Source organism: Mangifera indica, chromosome 3 (genome assembly GCF_011075055.1).
Source record: "Mangifera indica cultivar Alphonso chromosome 3, CATAS_Mindica_2.1, whole genome shotgun sequence".
Taxonomy (NCBI): Eukaryota; Viridiplantae; Streptophyta; class Magnoliopsida; order Sapindales; family Anacardiaceae; genus Mangifera; species Mangifera indica.
In genome coordinates, this window is record NC_058139.1 from 9718840 (window position 1) to 9737240 (window position 18401).

Consider the following 18401-nt stretch of genomic DNA (forward strand, 5'->3'; position numbering starts at 1 on the left):
GATCAATGCCTACTAGTATGTGGTCATTCTAAAGAATTGTTGCGAAAAGACTGTCATCTCATTAGAAGGTACACAAATGCCATGCGAGCGTGATCCACGGGGGTCACCGAGTTCACAACATTGTACTGAAACAAATATACAAAGACTTTCTACATGTCATGGGATGGTTATATATAATGGGCTAATCCTCGACAGAACTTCTCATCCCAGCCTCTCAAATAGAAAGTGTAATTCAGACACACCAAGAGTGAGAAGAATATAGAGATATACCCAAGTTACTAATGGGCTCAACTGTGATAGCTATTCCCGATGGAGAGGCTGTTGCTCCAGTTGCCAAAGATAAGAAGAAGTTTCAAGAATCTCTTCGTCCTGTAATTTCCTTCCTTAGGGAAAAGAAAAATAAACATGATAAGGAAAAAGTCATTCATAGTATCAAAGTTGGTATTGCTCTTGTTCTGGTTTCTCTACTCTATCTCCTTGATCCTCTCTACGAGCAAGTTGGAGAGAACGCCATGTGGGCTATAATGACTGTTGTTGTCGTCTTTGAGTTCTTCGCAGGTTGGTTTATATACCTGTTCATAGTATGACATTATTATGGCTTCTAAGCTTGCACAAACTAGCTTGACATGCATGTATTCACCGATTAATTTGCTTTCTTGTGTAGAGTTACCTATTTTTTAATAAACCATGCCAGGTGCGACACTAAGCAAAGGCTTAAATCGTGGATTGGGAACTATCTTAGGAGGTGGACTGGGATATTTAGCAGCAGCTTTTGCTCATGAAGTTGGTGGAGTTGGCAACGCCGTTGTAGTTGGCACTTTTGTATTCATATTTGGTACGGTTTTAGTTCATTCTAAAAGATAAGCACAAGCAACTTAACACAGACATATTCAGCGAAAAAAAAAAAAACTTAACACAGACATTCTGCTCATTCATCCACTGAAAATTCTACTTTTTTTTTTTTGACAGCAAGAAAAAAATTTTGTATTTTATTTTATTTATTTTTGCCCCACGAACCAAAAGCTTTTAAGTCAGTAATAATAGCATCCAACTAATCACCATCACAGACAATTTTCTCCTGGTGGTATCCAGTTATTTTGGAACTTAGAGATATCATCTTTTTCTTCTTGATAAGCTTCCCACTCCATTATCCTACTCAGTTGGCAACCTGTAGTCAATGTCTAGTGATAGAAATTATTCCAAATTTCTACTATGAGTTAATGTGCAAATCCATGCTATCAGAGTTAAAAATTAATCTTAACACTAGGAACTTATACCGCTTTCAACATGGCAAGCAGGCTTCAAGAAAACTATCACCACATAACTAAAAACATTCATCTTCTCCGGCATCATCTCCCCTATTTTAACTATACAAGTCCCGACATGTCAAACAATCCACCTACAAGGAACAAAGAATGTTATGTATTATTCATCCCTTTCTTTTTTGCTTTAGCCTGAGTGGGATCATTATTATCAAGCATCTAAACAAATCTGCAAATCATGAATATATCAGGTGCAGCAGCAACATACTCCCGATTGGTTCCAAGAATAAAGAAAAGATATGACTATGGAGCAACGATTTTCATCCTAACCTTCAATTTGGTAGTGGTCTCCGCTATACGAGTTGATGAAGTCCTAAAATTAGCTCGTGAACGTCTTACAACAATTGTTATGGGCTTTTCTGCCTGCATTTTCACAAGCTTACTCGTTTTCCCCATCTGGGCTAGTGATGAACTTCATGACTCAGTAGCATCCAAATTTGAAGACCTTGCTAGTTCTATTGAAGGTAAACTTTTTTACGCACACACCAAAAAAAATAAAAAAACTACTGAAGAATAAACATATAGGTTAGAATCTAGTTTGATCTTCAATTGATGTCTAAAATATCGTTGCTTCTCAGCCAACAACAGCAGCCAAGAGAATCTTAGATATACATACTAGAGATGAAATAAATATAAATGCTTAGCTTGTACTTTATCCTAACTTATTATTGAGGTTACTATGGCTCATGTGCTTGCTTCTTTCTATAGATACCGCATAAATTATCTAATCATTTTAGTTCATAAATCTATAAAAAGAATTTTAAAATGACTTAATTAAAGGTTATTTATGTAGGATGCTTCAAGGTGTACTTCAGATTAGTAAATGAGAAGGAGAACCAACCCAGTTTTACTTTCAGCTGTTGCAAATCAGTGCTCTATTCAAAGTCAGAGGAGTCGTCACTGGTGTATTATCTCTTCCCGTCAGCCATTTTATGAAAGAATGATAGGATAAATGCCAAATCAATATCTTTTGAAAAGTCACATCCATCATTTAAAGTGAACTACAAGTTAAATAAACTTTTTACTGTTGCCCAGGCCAATTTTGCAAGATGGGAACCATGGCATGGGAAATTCGGGTTTTCCTACCCTTGGGGAAAATATCTTAAGATTGGAGAAAATCTTAGGGATGTCGCTGCAACAATCCTTTCATTTAAAGGATGTCTTCAATCTGACAGACAGGTATAAAACATCTATTTGATTTGTCAGAGTATATATTATCACTTCAAATTCAATAATGAATTACTTCATTGAAACCTTTCACACAAATTATTATCAATTCATGGACTTAGCTCATTCAAACAGTGTCATCAGACCACACAAACTCCAAGAGAACTAATCAAAGAACAGTGTGAAGATGTTGGGTCATCCCTTGCACGGACCCTAAGAGAGCTTGGAGATAGCATTAAGAAAATGAGAAGATACCAAACAGTTACTTCAATAATGCCAGAGTTGAAATCAATGAGACAAGAGCTAAGTCTCGTCATGTCTCCTTCTATACTGGGACAACTGGAGAATGCTGATAGACTTGAAATAGCAAGTTTTTTGTTCACATTGACGGTGATGGTAGACCAGGTGGAAGAATTAACAAAGGAGGTCCAAGAACTTGGGGAACTTGCTCGTTTCCATGTTTAATTGCCAATTATTCTAAGGGGATGTTTAGTTTGGATAATATTTTATTACCAAAATAAAAAAATTATCTTGAAAATAGATTAATGAGAAGATTACTAAGTATAAATGATTATTATGTTTGATAAAATTTGATAAAAATAGATAATATAAATAATTAATGTGTTTGATTAACAGTAATAAAAGAATATTAGTAAATTATTTTACTTAAATGCATTTAAATATAATTATTTTTAAATATTTTTATATTATTTGTTATATTAATTAAAAATAAATTTATTTTTGTTTTATAAAATTAACAAATAATAATATAATTATAATAAAATCAAGATTACTTTGACAATATTTTAATACCTAAGGTAAATATGGTAATTAGATTACCACTTATATTATCTGTCATGTCAGCATTGGTAATAAAAGATTACTATAATATTTTATTACTAATAAATCAAACAAGATAATGTAAGTAATAAAAGATAGATTACTATTAATGTGTTTGATTAACAGTAATAAAATAATATTAATAAATTATTTTACTTAAATGTCTTTAAATATAATTATTTTTAAATATTTTTTATATTATTTGTTATATTAATTAAAAATAAATTTATTTTTGTTTTATAAAATTAACAAATAATAATATAATTATAATAAAATCAAGATTACTTTGATAATATTTTAATACCTAAGGTAAAGATGATAATCAAATTATTACTTATATTACCTGTCATGTCAGCATTGGTAATAGAAGATTATTATAATATTTTATTATTAACAAATCAAACAAAATAATATAAGAAATAAAAGATAGATTATCAACGTATTATTTAAAATACCCCAACCAAACGGCCCCTAAGAGGTGATGCACGATATACAAGGTATAGAATTTAGAGAAGCCTAGGTGATATGCCAATTTTTGGCTTGTTGAACATACATGTATGTTTCAAGCTGTGAAAAAGAAAAAAAAAAGTTCCTTAGAAGCAAACTAGAGAATGGAAAAAGGGTTGATCAAAAGTAAAAAGTTGAGGTCGATAACATGAAGTGATTTAACATTTGAGAATTAATGATGAATAGAATATTATAAAGCTAATAGCACTACACTGGTTGCTAATACAGTTAGTTGATATTTTGAATTCCTAATTGTTAAATGTTCAATGATCATGATCAAGCATCATACAGATAGAGAGTAAGATTAACAATCTCTTTTATTTAATTTGTTACTCATTAGATTAATATACTTTCATTGGTTTTTTTTTCCATGATATAAGAGAGAGTACACAACCCAGAGACTGGGAAGAATAATATTTGTGTAAGGACCATCTACAACAGAGGATCCGTTAAAAGACTCCCAGTCTAAAAACAGAGCAGGAAAGATTGTATAATTTTCTAGGCCAAAATGGGGAACGGGGCTGGAGGTGGAATCGTAGTGGCCATTTTACCACGCAATTCAGGTCCGGGAATAAATGATGAAGTTGGTTGCCTGAAGGATGGTTTGATTTTCAACAAAAGGGCATTTAAGTAATGACTGTGATACAGATGATACCAAACATGGCACGATTAAAAAAGGACTAACTCTATAATAAACTTAATTACAAAACCCATATTAAATCCAGATGAGATTTGAAGAAGGGAAGAAATAAAGTATATGTTGTCCAAACAACAGAATCATGAATTATGCTACAGGGAAACAATCCGAATGGTTGGTTCCAGCATTTAACATAATTGAACTAAAATTTTATCTACTCATAAAGCATTCCCAGATGAGCTATGCAGAAAAATGATTTTTTTTATTTATATTAGGCCCAGGCAAGAACAACAGTTATGACAATGGCATCTCACCTAATTAGTTTTCCAAAAATTTAATTAACGATAAAAGTAATAGAGATAAATGAATAAAGACAAAACTCGTGCTTTATAATGGTATTGATGGATAAACCAAGGAAAAAACAAGTGCCCAAAAGTCAAAAATTCATTTCTGTTGGTTGAGAGAGAAAAGAGCAACAGAAAGAGGCACAAAAGGAGACGAAATTTCCTCAAAAATTGGCATCGATTATTGTTCTTTTGTTTATGGTATGCAAAAATGCAAAAAGTGTTCCAAATACAAAAGCGTCCTCTGCAACTCAGGGGTGTGCACAAGTGGTGATCCTTTTGCAGGAAGTCTAGCCTACATTCTTGCTGAACTAGAGACTGAAACACCAACAAGAAAAGTTTACGATTACTGCAATATCTCTCCTTATCCTAATGCTTTCGCCTATGGTCATGCTGCTTGTAACCAAAATCTCACAAGTTTGGACTGCGCTACTTGTCTTATTGCAGCTAAAACAGCAATGTTTAGTGCTTGTCAAACCAGAATAAGGGCTCGCTCAGTGCTTCATGATTGTACCATTAGGTAAGAGCAATATCCCTTCAATAATTAAAAGACCAGGCTCTCAATAGGAAGGACCTTATCTGGTAATTTTGTACTCTAATGGCAAGTGTGTGCCGTGACCTTATCTTTTTGAGTGAAATGATTTTTCTTTTACTTAATAGGATTTATATTATCCTTTCCAGGTTTTATCGATTGCAGACACAATTTCCCTAACACAGATATTTAGAACTGCACAATTGTTCTTTTTGTAGATGAAGGCTTCAGTCCACTTATTGTTAGTTCCACTATTCTGAATGATCAATGAATTCAACTACATGTTAATTAAGCGACCTTTTAACATGCTAATTCTGAAAGGATAACATTAGCTGATGGAGCAGAATGGCAAAACAAGCTTACTAACCAAAACGTATAGACTAGACTATGGTAGCAAGAAATGCAGAAAAAGAATTTTACTTTCTATTGATTTTATTTGCTCATAAATGTATAAGCAACCCTCAATTTCTGATCAAGCAGGTATGATCTATATCTCAATTAGAAAGACCTGTGTTTTTATCCATCAACCCACTTGATACTGACTGCGGGTGGGTCAAATTAGTGTGGGTAGGTGGTTGGGAATTGGGAGCAATAAATTCATCAAGCGTTAATACCCTTTCTACATAAAGTTCAAGCAAAGCCCTAAACATTTCAACAGACTCAGAAAAGACATTCATCTTCTAATGCAGAAGCTCTTTGTAGACAAATTTTGTTCAGCCTTGTTAACATGGATAACGTTTCAGGACCAAGAGAATAGATATATGAACATTGTCTTACCAAAATTATCAACATCAATATCATTTTAAGCTTGTAAAGATAATTCTGCTCATAAACTTATCATGGAATCAAAATTACATAATCTTGAAAGCTCAGGTGAAATTTCCACTCAGAGCCTTGATCTTCCATGTTTCACAGCCGTAACTGACAAATGGAATGTGATAATATCATAAAGCGTTTGTCACAACGCTACCAAGAAAAAAAATCAAGTGTTAATCAATCCAATGATCAGACTACATTCTAACATCGTATTGATGATTTTAGTAAAGTGAAAGGCTAAACGAAACTTCTGGATCAGTTACAAACACCGTAAATCAGTACGTGAAATAAATTTTATATAAAATGATAGAAATTTACTGTTTATGAGCTGAAGGAGGAGATATATCTGTAAAATCTGATATGTTCTTCGACTTTCATGTTTTGTTCATGTTTTTTTACTATTATGTTGTATCTATTTATATACTCAAAAAAAAATATATATATATAGTTTTATTAATGATTTATTAACCCTTTGAGTAACTGATATGTCAGCTCGTTCAAAGATTTCTGGAAAAAAGACCGAACCCTTGATTTGAAGATGAGTATAGTGAACAAAGAAAGTTAACCGGAAAAGAAAAGTAAAAATTTTGTATTAAATATTCAGAATTTTTCATGTACATACAATTTACAAGTAGACTATATAAACTGTTAAATTCCCTGTGATCTTGCGCTTTCCCAAGATTATATAGCGTGTTTATGTGTTCTATAACATCATGACTGAAGAGGTTCTGGTGAATTCTGTACAGCAAAACTCTACCGTCTGAGAAACAGTGCATAAAGAAGTTCATTCCATGAATCAGGGACGCCAGGCAAGCACCAGTGGCTGCAGTCTTGCCGGTGGAGAGGTGCCGGACCAGCCTTGGGTCCTAAGTAGTACAAAGAGGCATGCCCATCTTTCCTTCGAGAAGTCATGTTTGTCACGTTCAACAAATCCAACTTCTTAACTTGGGACTGATTCAACTGCTTTAGCAACACGCTGGTTGCTATTTCAAAATGTGATTCAGGTGAAGTAGGCAATGGCCCCAAGTCAGGGAGCTTTTCCAAGTGACAGCCACCACCAGAATTCCACTCACCGTTTCTGTCACGTGCAGCCAATGAAGATTTTAGTGTCCTTGGTTCTCAAATTGTGAATTCAGAATTGATACGTTACATTTCTATCCAATGCTTCATCTAGGCAATCAAAGGGTTATGCTTAAAGCAAAATAAATTATGTGCCACTGGAGGAACAAAGAGATGACTATACCAGAATAAAGAAGAAAAAGGTTGTGATATACAAACAGATAGAAGATGAAGTGAACCTGAAATGCACAGGAGCAGAAGTTCGAAAGAGAACTTGGGTCTTGCTTATGTTTACTTGACTGCCTATCCAATCAAGCGATGTCTCCATGGATCTCTGAAATGCAGTTTCAGCACTCATCTCCATATTCACTTTTGCCCCTTCTTCAAAGTAACAACCCCTAACAAATAAAAAGAATCCAAAGATCAGGTATCACATGTTAATTAGCAAAGTACAATATCAACACTAGAAGCTTAAGTGCACCAAAATTACACCTTACTTTAGCCATGCAGCAATACATATTTTTGATCTTTCCCCTTATTCAGTCATCAAGCCACAAAATCTTGCAACTATCCCTATATTAATTAGACTCTGATGTCAAATTTACCATGTTATTCAATGTACTCTGTTTTGAATATGATTATGGTAAAAAGACATGAATATATGAAGTAATGCTGTAATTGTATAACAATGAATATATATCTTATTTGTTTTTAACTACATATTATAATCATTATAATTCAGTGCCTCAAACAGACTTTAAGAGTGTTCATCTATATACTTTGGCTCCTTTCCTAGTCCTAGATTTCACAGGTCATGTCTAAAGTAACAAAGAATGTGAAATCACATTTACACCGACAGAAGAATGCTCCAAATTTTTACTCTTCCTAAAATACCATCTTAAGGGCTTAATCCCGCAACAGATCAAATTGAAAACTACCCCAAACTTGAATTCCGTCTTCAATTTTCAAACTATTATTAAAGCACACAGTTTATGAGATTCACTCCTTAAAATTTTCATGTTGTTGCCACAGCAATTATCTAAATGTAAACATTTGACATAAAAAGATGCCAACTCCTAAGGGGTGAGGAAAAAGGAAAAGAAGAAAAAGAATAGGAAAAGAGATATGACTTATGAGATGTGAGATAGATTATTTATACTGTTTTATAGTCTTCTCAATATTCCACCAGTGCCCAGTGTTAAAAACAAGCATATCTGCATCTCTCCACTGACTCGAAGTCCAGTCCAATAGATCAACTTTCAATGTCGTCTTCACCTCTTTTGGAGCTCCAGCAGGCGGCCGTCCCTGAACCACTAGAAACGGAGCCCTGTAATATACAACTGTGCAGTTGTAGTCCTTGAACCTGAACACCAAAAACCCTCTGTGCTTTGTGATTTGTGATTGGTTCCCCATTCACCTCATGGATAGAAGACTTGTTGGAAACGGCAGATGCAAGCATGCAAAGTAGAGACTCCCACTGGTTCCTCCCCACTGAATCACCAACAAAAACTATTCTGCGATTTCGGAGCTTTTCCAGCATATTCCTTGCATCAAATCTGTTTGCAGAACAGAAGAGAATGATCAAACCAGATACCTCAACAGCATAATTCAGAATAACCATAAGGTTGATAAAAACATGTTAAATTCTCACAGCATAAAACCAAATTTCATCAACATAGAATAATGGTCAAATTAAGAATTACCAGTATATATAGACATTGACCAAGACATCCATCAGCAAAACAAAACAAGAAGAATGAGAATTACATCAGAAAGAAAGCTCAAAATAACAGCAGAAAAAATGAACCTTTTTTTATACCACCACCAACAAAACATAAATCTAAGAGAACTTAACTGGCATAAATTTACCTAAACTATAATTAAATACCAAATAGAAGTACCCAACACAAAAAAACATTACGCCTAAAACTAAACTTTTCTATTTATAATTCTTAATTCCATCCTTTCTAAGCAACAAACATAAACCAAACATAAAACAACAACTAAAGAATTTGAAAAGAAACCTGCGCAAGCTGCAATCTTTAGGCTGCCAACGCCACTTGGTGAACAAATTATCAGGTCTACCATTTTCTAAACAACGAAATCCTTCATCAATGAACAAACAATCCGTGTTTGATACAGTGGATAGTTATCATCCCAAACCCAGTTTCCATTAAACAAATCACACCCTTCATCAAGAAATCCAGGCCGTTCCTTCTCACTGGTTGCAGCTGCTGTGACTTCTGATGAAGAAAATGGGCCGATTAATCCCAGCCAGGAAGCCTCGCGAGTGACCGTCCGGTAATCCAAGTAAAAGAAACAGCCGATGAAGAGAGAAGCCACAAAGATGAAGCCAAGAATGGCACAACAAGGCTCAAGAGGGTTGAAACGCTTGAATTTTTTGAAGATATACAAGTAGGTCAGTGTGTCTCCTTTCTGTGGAGATGTGGTCTTAAACGTGGAAACGTGGAAACAGAAACGTGGAACGTATTTTCTTAAGAAAGTAAAAAATAAAAACGTGGAGAAACGTGTAAATATAAAAATATAAAAATTTTTTTATAAATATGAAATTTTTATAAAAAATATAACCACCTATATTTTAATTAAAAAAGTATAATAATTAATTTTTTCCAATCAATTTAAAATAACATATAACAAAAATAACTAAATTACAAACTATAAAATTATTCGATTAAATTATATAAAATCAAATATTTAATAATTATTAATAAAATAAATTATGGAATATAATTATAAATTATATTCATGATATATATATATATTGCAAAAATTAACCAAATTGCATGAGCATATAAAATAATTTAATGTTTTAAAATATATTTTATAATAAATTAGAATTCCAACATTGACATATCTGGAAGAAAGTATGCATTGACTGAGATACATAAAATCTTTAATCAAAACAGAGACTAATGGAGTATATATATAATAATTTAATATATATTTTATAATAAAATAAAAGTATTGGAAAACTAACAAATCTTGAAAAGCTAAGAAATCTGGAAGAGGCATGCAGAATTATAATCTTGGGGATAGAGATGCATTAAATTCAAATATATATAAACTAATTTATATCACAGCAGAAGAAGAAAACGCACACTGTTTTTATTTTCTTTCTTCCAGCCACTGTTCAGAAAAGAAGAAAACGTCCAGGACAGCAAAGAAGAGAAGAAGATGCCCAGCAGAAGAAGAAGACGCCCAGGACAGCAAAGAAGAGAAGAAGACGCCCAGTAAATTGACAGCAAAGAAGAGAAGACGCCCAGAAGAGAAGACGTCCAGAAGACTATTATGCACAGAAAACTATTTTTGTTATTTACTTTCAGAATCCATTTAGGATATACTTTCAGAGTCCTGGTATGCATAGGAAACTCTCCCTGTTAAAGAAACGCGTTTTCCTTTTATCTAAAATTACCGAAACGGCCCCGAAACGTTTCGTACCAGTTTCAGACCGTTTCAGAAACCGAAACGTTTCGGATTCGTGGAAACGCACACTGCTGTGCGTTTCCGTGCTTCTTAGGTCTTACCCATTGCTTTGCCGTCCAAAAAGTTTTAAAAAATAAAGAACAAAATCTAAAATTTTTTAAAAGAGGAAAGGTGGGGACTCAGATACAATTAATGGCGAAAACATGATGGTTTATATTGAGAAAGTAGAAGAAGATAACCAACAAAAATCATTGCATTTGAAGTTTGTCGGTTGGCTGAGAAAGTAGAAGAAGATAACCAACAAAAAGATTAATAAATCAGAAGACGGATTAAATTCGTGAAGTCAGAAAAAAAGATAGCAGTTGAATGAGAGGACTTAGAGAAGTGATGAAGGATAAGAAGACTAGGTACACAAATTTAATGAAAGCAAAACAATTAAGTAACTGTCTTCTTCTTCGAAGTTTCAAAAGATTGATGAATGGAAAAAGAAAAATAGAAAGAGAGAGTGAAGTGCAGTCAGTGAAGTGAGGTAATTAATGCAAAGTAAGAATTTGTGGATCTAATAGATGATGATGATGAAGGCGACAACAAAATTTGAGGGTGAAAAGAGGAAACGAAAATAGTTTAAAGAAGAAACCAACCGGGCCGTCACTCGTTGTGCAAAATAAGTAGGGACTGAAAGTAGAGACTAATTTTAACAGTTGAACTTGGCAACACAATCCGCCATTTGCTTCCCTGGACATGCCAAGATAAAATCTGTCATTAACAAGGCAAGATTGAATCTTTTTGGATTCTTCCAAGGGTTTAGATGGAATTTTGCTGACAACAATATTGGAAAAGAAAAATTCCTGATGGGATTTTCCTGACATAATGTAATCTAAATTAAATAAATATAAAATATAAAACCAAGAATAATTAAAAGAAGAGAAAATCATCTTGTTTTGTTTATCATAACATTACCATATAAACAGGAAAATATATGCATTTAATAATAAAGAAAAACCTATTTATTGAATGATAAATAAAGAGCTGTAAGTCGGGCTAAAGACCTAAATGTCTGTAACTAGGGATGGCAATTTGGATTCCATTTTAGGAGTCCCGACCCTCCCCGACTCTAACGGGGAGGGGATTCTCTAATAAAAACGGGGAAGTGGACGGGGACGGGGATGAAAAAAATTTTCTTAATCGGGGATGGGTCGGAGATGGGGATACATGTGTCCCCTCCCCGCCCCAACCCTTCCCCTCCCCGCCCCTATCCCCGTCCTTTTATATTAATATATTTATTTAAAATACTAATATATTTTTATAGTTTTAAATTATTCATGTTTTTCAAATTTATTTAGGTTTTTGTTATGCAAATTAAAAGAGTTAATATATTATATTTATGATATTTGAAATAGTAAATTAATTTTAATTTAATTTAATTTTGTTATTTAATATATTTATATTTATTTACAAGGTAAAAAGAATATATTTTTTTTGCGGATATGGAGAGGGGATTTTTCCCCGCAGGGACGGAGAGGAGATTTTTCTTTGCGGAGAGGAGACGGGGAATCATTTTCATTCCCTTAACGGGGATGGGTCGGGGACGGGGATTGAGATCCCCTCCCTGCCTCTCCTCGTTGTCATCCCTATCTGCAACTGCCTTGCGTAGAAGACCAATGACTATTTCCCACCCAACTTGTAATGAGAGGATGAATTTCCACTTTTACTTATTTATCAAAATCTACTGTTAATATTAACGTCAAAGTATATTTATACTATTTTGTTATACTGAATAATACTATAAGAATGTAAAAGTTATTTTTTAAAATTTACTAGAATAAATAAATAATTTCACTGTATTTTTTTCATTCACCCTCTATATTTTGAAAATATATTATAATTTTAATAATTTACAATATGATATTCACATATTTAATTTGTTATGTTTTATTTAATTTTTTTAGGTATAACTATCATTTTTTAAAATGTTGAAGGATATATTAAAATTTTGATAATATAAAAAAATCCCAAACTTTTTTAAACATTCAAAAACCCCTTAAAAATTTTTTAACATCTCTAATATATGATTATAGGTTAATGACATCTCTATTAATATTTTTATAAGTAAAAAGTTTATTATTTTGAGGGCAAAATATTATTTAACTTGAAAGTTTTTTATCTTTAAGCAATTTTATAGAAATCTTAACAAATTTTGTAAAAAGTTTTAACAAAAGAGTGAGAAATTGAATTTCTCGAATTTAAAATATAAGATTTCGCTATTTCATCAAACTTTGATGAGAATTAGGAAATAGTCATCTAGCCAGAACAGAAATGTAGATGTTACAATTTCATTGAAATAAATCCCATATTATATAGTATATAACATAATTAAATTTATTAATGCCTAATTTTGTTTTTATTTTTTAAAAAAATTAATAAGAGATTATGTATAATTAGGGATTGACTTGGTGTTCATCCTCCCATTACTATTATTTTGAAAGCTATGGCCAAAGTCTACTAACCCCGTCAATGCTCGTGTAAGGATATCTAGAGTTTTTTAACTTGTCTTTATAAACATTGGCAAACAATTCTGAGAGCTTACACCAACCGTTTAACTCAATATGATGTGACACGAAAAAAAAAAAGACGTTGGAGTTAATTTCCTTTTACATAAAATTTTATGTGAATCAATTTAACACAATTTAAAACTAAATCAAATTATGTTAGAATTAATACAAAAATAGTTTGAATTAATTGAATTGATTGAAATGTTTAGAAAAATATTACTTTAATAAAATTTATTAGAGACAAATTAAAAAAATATCGAAAGACAATTGGACAAATATTAACAACAATTAAAATCCTTATATATTACGTATAATTATACCTCTATATAATTATAATTATTTTAATTATTCTTATTTTTTATTTAAAAAATCATTTTATTGTTCAGTAATGATAATGAAATTTAGTTATTAAGATTAATGAAGTATTATAAAAATCTTGTTATATAATTTTCTAGACCATTTTCAAATAAGAAAAAATATTATATTATATATTTTATTAATAGTAGATTAATGTAATTTGGTGAATAAATTAAAACACTAAAAACATTTAAGAGAATAAAAGAAATAGACAATTTTATATCAAGTTATATCATATCAATCCGAATATAATTTAAATTAGATTAGCGTTAAAAATTTTAGGGAAATTAAATTAATTACCCATTTTGCCCCTTATTAAGCAAAAATGTTCATTTTCCTATTTCTAAGCAAAAATATCTATTTTTCCTATTCCTAAGCAAAAATGTCTTACATATTTTTTTAAAATACTAAAACTACTCTTCACACATCTATATAAACCCTCTCACTTTCACTCTCATTATATATACTTCTCATATTACTCAAACACTCACTTTCATTCTCATTTTTACTCAATATCAATTACTGCAAGCTCGTTCGAAAGGAAGAAGTTCGTATTTTTGAATTCAAGTCGAAAAAAGTCACTTCATAAGAAAATGGTATTTATACGAATCTTAATTTAAAACTTAATTTTATTTGTTAAATTTAGTTCGCATGTTATGTAAATGGGACATTTGGATATTTGATAATAATTTAGGGGTTAAATGAAATGTTAAAAAAATGTGGGAGCATTTTGATATTGCACAATGTATGAAAGATTTAAATAAAATGTTAAGAATGGATAGATATATTTTGATACAAGATAAATACGTGAGAGTGTTAAATAAAATATTAAATAATTATAGGAGGTTAAATAAAATATTAGAAAAATATAAGAGTATTTTAATATTAAACATTATAAGATAGTTTTAAATAATATGTTAAGAGTAGATAAATGCATTTCCATACAAGACGATATGTGAAGGTGTTAAATAAAATGTTAGATAATTATAAGGGGTTAAATGAAATGTAAAAAAAATATGGAGATATTTTGATATTAAACATTGTATGACAATTTTAAATGACATGTTAGAAGTATACAGATGCATTTTCATACAAAACAATATGTGAGTGTGTTAAATAAAATATTAGATAATTATAGGGGGTTAAATAAAAAATTAGAAAAATATGGGAGATTTTTTAATATTAAACATTATATGTTATGAGTACATAGATGCATTTCTATACAAGACAATATATGAGGGTGTTAAATAAAATGTTAGATAATTATAAAGGATTAAGTGAAAAGTTAGAAAAATATTAGAAGTATTTTGATATTAAAAATGGTTTTAAATGACATGTTAGGAGAACATAAATACATTTTTATATAAGACAACATGTGAGAAATATGGGAAGTATTTTGATATTAAACATTGTAAAATGATTTTAAATTATATGTTAGGAATAGGTAGAGATATTTTGAAAAATTAGAGGTGGCATATATATCAATAAAAGGTGGCATATATATCAATAAATCATTATTGTAGATATTTTCCTTATAAATGTTTAATTTTTTCCAAAAAATTTGTCATTGTAGAATTGATAATTAAAATGACTAGTTATGTATTTGTTCGTTTCCAAGAAGAATTGATTCAACATGATAACAACACAATTAAGTATGTTGGAGGATGTAAACAATTGATTAAAATTCTCTCCAAAATAATATTTGATGGATTTATTTAACTTTTAAGTGAGCATTGCAGTCTTTATCCAATCAGAAACTACCTTCAAGTATCTATGAAATCAAGAAAAATTGAGCTCAACTGCCCTATTCAGATCCAAAATAATGAAGATGTCCAAGGTCTTATTTACATGTCTCAATACTTCAAGGAATGTATTCCTATTTTTGTTATATGTACCCTGATCGAAGGACAAGAAGAAGAAGAAGAAAAAGAAATTGAAGAAGTGAAAAAAGAACATAATTTGAAAGACTTGATTAATTTCAGTAACGATATATTGTATATTGCAAATAAATGGTCTCATGGAGAGAAATATAAAATTCTCGACTGAGGTGACTTTAAAGGAAATGAGATAACTGGTATTCCTATTGATAAGGCGGAGTCTGAGCATAGGTCACATGTTACCAAGGGTATAAATAGTATATAGCTTGAAGATCCTATTATGGGTGGACAAATTATTCAAGGTCATTTTCTGACAACGTCCCCACTGATTCTTTTAGGTGGCTTTTCGATTTTTCTCCACAACCATCAACATCATCAAGTGGTACAAGATCGATCCAAAAGGAGAATGCTATAAAGCTTGGTGATATTTTTTATAACAAACAACACTTGAAAGATGTTGTGGAGTAATTTGTCCTAGAGAAAGAATTTTAATACAACATACATAAGTCTGACATAGGGCGATAGAAGATTAGATGTTATGATAAAAAAATATCGCTAGTATCTATCAACAACCAAAGCTAAATCTAGTGAAGTCTTCCAAACCGGTAAAATGAATCTAACTCACATATGTTCAGTTGATCAAATAATAGCATATCACCAACAAGCTGAGACCCGACCTTTAGGTCAATTAATGAGGTCAAAGTTTATGTTGATTGATCGAATTTATCAGCCTAAAAAGATAATTGTCGACATCGCCAAATAGTACAAAATTGACATTTCATATTCACAAGCTTGGTGACAAGAAATTGGGTTTAAATTCACTGAGGGGCTCACGAGAAGAATAATTTATGCTCTTACCAAATTATTGCTATAATTTAAAGTGTGCTAATCCAAGAACCGTGATAGTTATTGAAACGGACGATAAACATTGATTTAATTATTTTTTCATGGCATTAGAACATTTTGTTCGTGCATTTAGACAATATCTTCGACTTGTTATTTGCATTGACATTACTTTCTTTAAAATTCGATATCTCAATTATTTATTCCTTGCGGTAGGCCTCAATGGTAATAACCAGATATGCCCATTTGCTTCTGTGTCAGTAAAAAAAAAAAGTTCACGACACGTGGTGTTGGTTTCTGAGGAAAGTCAAGGAATGCATCAATGAAATCCTTAAGTTGATGATAATCTCATATCGATATCATATTATATACTCTGTAATGGTTGAAGTCTTTCTAGATGTCCACCATGGGTGTTGTTGTTATCACCTTCTATGTAACATGCAATCAAAGTACAAATGAGACTTAAAGATAATGTATTTAAACATGTATAAAATTTTTGTTTCGTTTAACATTTTATAAATTTTGATAATAAAGTTATCATATTATTTATACCCTTGTAGGTTACGTGTTGTGATACCCTTAGGCGAATCCCACATCGACAAAGCACGAGAGAGATGTTGGGTTTGTGTGTGCTCTGTCTTTGGATCCCACATCGGTTAGTGGTAGGAGAATTGAATTGGTTAAATAGCCTGTGAGCTCCTTAACTGTTAAGACGCGTTTTAGGTTGCAAAGCCCAATAGCAAACCCATGATGGACTGTGTGTCCAAAGTGGACAATATCTTAACAGTGGGTCGGGTTATTGGACCTGGGGTATTACAAATGGTATCAGAGCAACTCCGCGTGTCCTCTTGAATGATGGTGGGGCAAACCTCAGCGAGGACGCTGAGTCCCGTAAGGGGGGGGGTGTATGTGATACCCTTAAGCGAATCCCACATCGACAAAACACGAGAGAGATGTTGGGTCTGTGTATGCTCTGTCTTTGGATCCCACATTGGTTAGTGGTGGGAGAATTGAATTGGTTAAATAGTCTATGAGCTCCTTAACTGTTAAGACGCGTTTTAGGTTGCAAAGCCCAATAGCAAACCCATGATGGACTGTGTGTCCAAAGTGGACAATATCTTAACAGTGGGCCGGGTTATTGGACCTGGAGTGTTACACGTGTTCACATCGGAAAACCACAAAATTATATACAGAAGCATATTTTGAGACTATGATAAGATCTATTGATGTGATGAATCCTCAAACTGAGGCTTACCTATGTGAGGTGGGATTTCAGCGATGAAGTAGGGCATATTTTCTGGGGTATCGATATAACATAATGACAACTAATATTGCGAAGTCATTTAATGTCTTTGTTAGACATGCACGGGGTCTGCCTATCACGATGCTCACTTAGTTCATTTGAGGCACATTACAACGATAGTTTTACAAAATGAGAAACTATACAAGTACATGACCAATTATTAATCATTGTCTATTTGAACTTGTCTTTCTTCCCTTATGCTTGTTATTAACAAATGTGGTCTTGCTTTTTCCAAATTGCAGATGAATCCTGATGCTTGTTATTAACAAATGTGTTCTTGCTTTTTCCAAATTGCAGATGAATACCCCAACTATGTTATCCCATGGACGAAAGAGAAGCTCGACCGTTATGTGTTGAAGTCTACACGCTTGGAAGTTTGGCCAATTACAACTCTTTGATTTTAGGTTGTTAGTTTTGGTGGATACATAGATATTGTGGACTTCAATGAAATGTCTTGTATATGTAGAAAGTTTCATCTTTCACGTATTTCATGCAAGCATATCGTCGCTATTGCAAGACACATGAGGCTTATAAATGTTAATGTATGGGTTCATCCATTCTTCACCACCAAGTTCTATCGTGCAATGTATGGAGAACCTATCAACCCATTGAGAAACTAATCAGAATGGTTGCATGCCCTTGAAGAAAGGGTTATCCTACCTTTCATTCTTGATCTTCGTTGACCAGGTTACCTTTCCAATAGAAATCGACCTCCTTCACAAGGGGAAGTTGTTACGCCTAGGATATGTAGTCGATGTAAGCAACCTGGACATGTTCGAATGCAATGTAAAAGCCCAGCAC

At 32.2% G+C, this 18401-nt stretch overlaps 1 protein-coding gene and 1 pseudogene across 1 annotated transcript; one reads left to right on the plus strand and one right to left on the minus strand.

The window, feature by feature from the left end:
* The first annotated feature begins 281 nt into the window (after window positions 1–281).
* On the plus strand, window positions 282–2954 carry LOC123211072 (aluminum-activated malate transporter 12-like). Its single transcript, XM_044629598.1, has 6 exons — window positions 282–558; window positions 695–835; window positions 1514–1786; window positions 2116–2225; window positions 2358–2501; window positions 2634–2954. The coding sequence occupies exons 1-6, from the start codon at window positions 282–284 to the stop codon at window positions 2952–2954; spliced, it is 1266 nt and encodes a 421-aa protein (XP_044485533.1).
* A 3772-nt stretch (window positions 2955–6726) lies between these two features.
* On the minus strand, window positions 6727–10257 carry LOC123211073 (annotated as a pseudogene).
* Between the last annotated feature and the right edge of the window lie 8144 nt (window positions 10258–18401).

Bases quoted from the DNA above. Each gene is read 5' to 3' on its own strand.
- LOC123211072 (XM_044629598.1), top strand. From the start codon at position 282: ATGGGCTCAACTGTGATAGCTATTCCCGATGGAGAGGCTGTTGCTCCA. The intron at 836-1,513 runs GTACGGTTTTAG...TGAATATATCAG, and splicing joins CACTTTTGTATTCATATTTG to GTGCAGCAGCAACATACTCC. The intron at 2,226-2,357 runs GTGTATTATCTC...ACTGTTGCCCAG, and splicing joins AGTCAGAGGAGTCGTCACTG to GCCAATTTTGCAAGATGGGA.